This window comes from Gavialis gangeticus, unplaced genomic scaffold, assembly GCF_001723915.1.
Source record: "Gavialis gangeticus isolate Ggan-Ray unplaced genomic scaffold, GavGan_comp1, whole genome shotgun sequence".
Lineage (NCBI taxonomy): Eukaryota > Metazoa > Chordata > Crocodylia > Gavialidae > Gavialis > Gavialis gangeticus.
This window is the reverse complement of record NW_017729034.1, coordinates 19,332,669-19,338,520: the sequence shown is the minus strand read 5'-3', so window position 1 is coordinate 19,338,520 and position 5,852 is coordinate 19,332,669. Positions and strand designations below refer to the sequence as shown.

The 5,852-nt window shown below is 44.2% G+C and overlaps 1 protein-coding gene across 1 annotated transcript in view; it reads right to left on the bottom strand.

Moving 5' to 3' along the window:
* Positions 1–6: 6 nt before the first annotated feature.
* CAPN14 (calpain 14) overlaps positions 7–5,852 on the bottom strand; it is a 58,525-nt gene continuing 52,679 nt past the window's right edge. The window contains exons 17-21 of the mRNA XM_019527645.1: positions 5,442–5,510; positions 3,747–3,825; positions 2,607–2,723; positions 1,760–1,815; positions 7–1,168 (exon numbers count right to left, since the gene is read on the bottom strand). Coding sequence (XP_019383190.1) covers positions 1,142–1,168; positions 1,760–1,815; positions 2,607–2,723; positions 3,747–3,825; positions 5,442–5,510 — 348 coding nt within the window. The 3' untranslated portion in view covers positions 7–1,141. The remainder of the gene's footprint in view (positions 1,169–1,759; positions 1,816–2,606; positions 2,724–3,746; positions 3,826–5,441; positions 5,511–5,852) is intronic.

Sequence of the window (5,852 nt, the reverse complement as noted above, 5' to 3'; positions counted from 1 at the left end):
CCTGGAGGTTGTGGAATTTGAATACTTTATTTTCTTGCATATCACACCCCCCCAACACCTTGTTTTTGGGAAGGCAGAAGGAAGACACAAAGATTTTTCCGAAGTTAATACTGCATGGGCTTGTCTCTGCTCCTAATCTTCAGATCATTTACCTTCCCTTTCCTGGTCAGGCAAAGGCTACAGTTTTAACTTTCTCACAGCTGAATTGGCTGCTGTTGCCCAAGCAGGACAGGAAAGGTGAATGAGCTGAAGATTAAGCTCTCTCCTGCTCCAATTCAGCTGTGAAAGGCTTCAAACTGTAGCTGATGCTAAAAGGTAGCAGTTGCACTGGTTTGTTCCAACCCTGGTCCCTCCATGCATGCGCTGTGCTGGGAGGGGGAAGAGAAGGAAAAGGATTAGGAGCTATTTTACAATGTCTCCAATGCTTCTACTCCACACAGCAAATCAGCTTCCCCACTTACAAGATGCACCCCAGTTTTGGAGGGCTAATTTTTGGGGAACTTTTGTATGTGGTATGCAAGAAATATGGTGTTTGTGTCTTTTGGTCATGAGCCATTCAAGCAAAAGACTGTCCCTCTCCCATGCCTATTCAGCCCAAAGCCAGCAGGGCCTACTCCTACATGTGGCCATAATGTAAATCATTATTGCTAATACCAACTGAGAGAGAGTAGTTTCCAGCTACAATCAACCTTAAGAGCATATGGGAGCCTTAGAAAATCAGGCCATTCTAGAGGACATTTCATTCTAGTAACTGGTGATAAGAATTACAAAATCAAAAGTTTGCATTCACTTGGTCCCTCAGTCCAGCCATAATAAGGTCAGTCAGTTTAACATATGGCTTTCAGCAGAGATTTCTGCAACGATGTATAAAACCAATCTTCGTTTCACCAAGTATGGAATCCTACAGTCAATTCTGCTCATAGGAGAAACAGTTCTTCAAGAAACATTCTTCAGTCAAGGGTGTGTTATCCAGCAATCCGTATTCATTTTGGCTATCATGCAAGTCAGCCCACTAGCCTCAGACTGATTGCTCCTATGAATAGGGATTCAGCACAAGAGTCCAATATGCACAGCAAGTTAATTAAAAGCAGACTTCCATGTCTCGGAGTAGGTCAGTGCATCTAGGTTCCACTGCTTTGCATCATGAATAGAGTGTCATCATCATCCACTGTAAGGCAATAAGAAAGAGGTCTGAACTGGCCCATCCCATTGGACTTTGGCAACATTCAGGCAACATTCAGAACTGGGAATGACAATGGTGGGGTCGTATTTCAAATGGTGCTGAACCCTGCCATATTGGAATCAGTGGGTGTTTCACCACTGACTTTGCTGGGACCCTAATTTGGCTGCTGAAGCAGGAACAAAAACCTATTCATCTTGTAGCCAATGCAAACTGGTTATAGTTTTGTAGCCAATGAAAACCCCTGAAATTTTGAGGCCACTGGTCTTTCTCTTGGCTTTGGCACTAACTCCTAAGTGAAATTTGTCTCCTTGCACCTCTTCTCCCTCACCAGTACTATGAAGATAATCATCCTTTCTGCCTCAGAGGGGATTCTGAGGCATGATTAACAGTGGGAGCTTTTACACCTACTTTTCAGGAAAGCAATGACCCAGCAAGGGCAAGTAACTAATAAGCCCCTTACAACAGCAGTTAAAGGTATATTACATTTTGAGACCACAGAAACACACACACACACACACACACACACACACACAGTCTTTTCTGCATTACATGGAGTAAACAAGTGCAGCACCTTACCTCAGACTCCTGGAGATATATTCCTTTGCCATCTTTAGTTAAGTTGCGAAAGGCCTCTGTGAAGGAGAGGGATGGAGGAAATTAATGCAATGCTAATTAGATAAAGGTTAACTGAAGCCCACCACCCCAGAGGCAAGCTGAAACTCAGAGCCTTCAACCCATTCAGAAAGCATTGGGTCTACTCCACAACCTCTGGATGAAGCTGCCTGCCCAAACACAAAGGCAGTAACTAGGGCCCAGCCACTTCTTGTTTCAGGACAGTAACATGGGAGCAGCTGAATAAAATCTAAGGATTGTGTTACCCTGCCTAGTCTAAGACAGCATGGCCAGATAATGCTGTCTAGCCTTGTCTGAAATGCTTGGGTGATGTATATTTAATATTCCCCAGTGCCGTGTGGAACAGAGCAGGACCTCCGTCATTTCTATTCTCTTTGTTTCCCTTGGTGGTCAGGAGGTCTCAGTTCCTCTCTCTATGACACATCACAGGTTCCCCTCCTTTCTGTGTACTGAAGAACCTCCATTTGTTATTCTCTTAACCCCTTCCACAAACCCATACTACCACTCTACATTCAAGATCTACTTTCCCCGTGGAAATGAGTGACCCCCTCCAGTTTGTCTAGCTTTGGTTTCTGGAGAAGATAATGGGAAGAAGATTAGAGGCAAAGGGCCCAGTTCTCCTCCCTTTCACTCCATTGGCTTCAGTGCAATTACTCCAGTCTACATAAGAAGGGTACTAGGCTCCATGTCTTGACCCTTGCAGTCCAAAGCACTGAGTTGAATAGTTCTGAACAGGCTCCAAAAATACCACGCAGTCCGGTGGCAATGACATGCCAAGCAAGAATCTTACCCCCCATGATCTCCACTCGCAGCATGAAGCAGACAAAGCTCTCAAAGCTGATCTTCAGATCAGGGTTGCCGTATCGGATTGCCATCAGATTACAGACTTCATTGCTGAGTGAGATTCCTTTAGAAAGACAAACCAGAAGGAGAAGTTTGCTGCAAACATTGCCTAAGACTCACAACTAAGGATAAATCCAACCCTAGTATCTTGATCCAAATACCACCCCCTTCCCAAAACTAAAGTGGTTTGATCATCTCTATTCTCAGCCTCCATAAGTGGTAGTGTAAGTAACAGATGGTGGTTCTCTTTACCCACCACTGACATGCAGCCATCTCTGACTGAAGTCATAGCAGCTGTTTACCTATTTAACAGTAATATACTGTGTGTGTTTAAGAGAAGCAATTAGCTGAAACTATTGGAAAAACATATCTCCTAGCTTCCCTCATCTTTCCAAGTCATGCTTTTTTTGTTTTGCTGATAAATTCAGGTGAATTCATCCCAAATATCTTCCAGTACTGAAGATGAGTAAAACATAACCCTGATCATCAAATATATATTCATACTGTCTGGAGTTCTGGAGGTCACTCGTAGCTCTTGTGGCCTGGGTGTAAAGGTTACCAAGAAAAAGGCCAGATCCTGAGTTGTTGAAAATCAGAATTAGCTTTAGCATCTTTGATGGAGCTGTGCCAGATTATACTCACTGGGGATCTGGCCCATGATCATATGCCTACAAAATCAGTGCAGTTATTCATGACTTTCAGGGGAGGTAGATTTTATAGACAGAAACTTCTGTCCCTGATTGAAAGTCAACTATGGAGTGATCACCTTTGTCCTCAGCTGTGAGTCTGAGGCGTACAGGATCCAAAGTTGGAGCAATACTTCATACTTCAAATCATGCAAGTACAAGAGTCTCCTGAAGCTGATAATGATTCCTGGACTATGGGGGGCAGGGGCGGGGAGAAGCTAGCAAGAGAGTAGCAGAAATAGCACAGGTCAATCAGCAACATAGGTACCTGTGTATTTTGTCTGCCTCTGCCCCGCTGTACAGTCATAAAACTCATAGGGTCATTTAGTCCAGCCCAGTTTGGAGGGTTGCCTGGCTTCTATGGGGAAGTGAGTACCTGCCAATATTTGCTACCTACTCACCTATCTCCTGTACAGCTGCATGCAGTTCCACTAAGTCCAGATTTCCCAATCTGTGAATATCTTTTTTCTGGAAAATTTCCTGTTTAAAAACAACAACAACAACAAAGTAAGCGAAAGAAATAAAAGTAATTGTGAGCATCTTCAAAGGTGAAGATCCTAAGCAGACAGTGTTGACAAATAAACCTCACTGAGCTGCATGTGTTGCTCATTAATGTGGAGGTGTTAAAACAATTCATTGTTTACAGTCAATAGCAGCAGCTTAGGAAACAAGCAGCATTTTCCATCTGGTGGGGAACTTGAAATTGATGCTAACTTCCCCAGCAAAGCAGACATTTGGGTGGGAGTTATACCCAGAAAGGCTAAAAGTCAAAGTCCTGCCCTGATTTACAAACCCATTACAGCCCAATGGGGTTTTAGTGAGTGAAAAGTTAGCACAGATTTAGCCCCAAGCCTGTTCTGTTTACAATGTGTTGATGAAGCAGCTGTGCTGGGAATACAATGTTCCATAAAAATGCACCCTGTGAAAAGCTAGCAGGATCCAGAGTTCTCACTGGGCATGTCTACATGAGACTTTTACTGTGGAGCTGCCTACTTAGCTTTGCAGTAAAGACTCTATATGTACACACGTAACCCTATTAGGTCACAGTAAACTAATAAACACTGCCATAGGTTAGTACTTGTAAATACAAGTACTATCCTGTGGTGGTGTTATTTAATGTGTAGACACTAATGGGGCTGGCTGGGGCACAAGGGTGCTTCAGTGTGGGGGCTGCCGGCACAGGGGCTCCACAACGCATTGAGCCGAGTCAAAGAGGGCTGCTCTGACCCAGCTAAATGTGTTGTGATCCCAGGTGCATGCGTAAATGTGGTGCCTAGGAGCAATAAACTGCTACTCAATATGCACCAAAGTTTATTGCTTCACATTAACTGCATGTGTAGATGAACCCACTATGGGACTTTTCCCTTGGTCACTTGACCTTGGTGAGTTTCATTCACATTGTAAGTAACCATGAATTTAAAAGCAGAAACCTCAGTGTAAATAAAATGCTGAGCTAGAGACTTTACTTCTTTGTGCTATACACAAGGTGCATGTACCAGGTTTCCCCTCCTTTAGCCCGACCCAGGAGCAAGTTTCCTTATAAAGCCCAGTCAGCTCTTAGTTCTAGTCCATTTATGTTACAGGGGGGATGCTTGTCCCCACAACAAAATGATGCAAGCAGCAACATAAGCCACAGACAAATAACAAACAAAAGTAAAACCTCCGGTCTTTCTTCAGACCTCTGGAGAAAGGCAACCCAGACTCAGTGCTGTCACTCACCATCACAGCCACCTCTTTCCCAACTGTAAGCTTTTAATTTCCTCTGGAGCCAGTCAGTCATCCCTCTCAGCTGACCCAGGGCTCTTAGGCAGGTGGGCCCCACTCTCTAACCCCCTGCAGCTGGGCTTCAATCCCTGAGCCATGCCTCATTGCAGTGTGCATTCACACTGCACACAGTCTGCCTCTCAGACTGCCCTGCTTGGTATTATGTCTGTTCCTGGGTCTTAACAGGCCAAATGCCTTTCCTAATCAGTTCCCATCTCTCTGTATACTCTATCATTAGCCTGGTTTCTCAGTTTTTAACTATTTCCTAGTCAACACAGATTAATGAGTAAACTGGGGGGGGGGAGGGAAGGGCAAGTAAAGTATTTTAGTACCAGATAGAAAAGCAATCTCTTCCACAGGACCCTGAATTCCTGAATACTCAGTGTACCACTGGCATTGAGCTTAGTTGAGGAGTTAAAGTCAATAAGAGTTGCAGTAAAATGGCAGAAAGATTCCAAAAACTGTAACAAATCAGCGTGATGATATATTTAACACAGTAACAATGGGGGCAAGGATAATTCTGGGATTTCCACCCTCTTCTGTGGGATCCCCCCTGGACCTGATCTTCCCACTGAAATGCATTAAAATTTTGCGATTGATTTCAATGGGAGCAGCATTCAATGCCTTACAAACCAAACTCTTAACACAACTGGTAGGAGATTTTTATGCAGGAAACCCCCCCTGATGGATCAGAAGTCACAGTGAACCACCCCCCACCATCCCCTCCCCCCACCCCCTCCTGG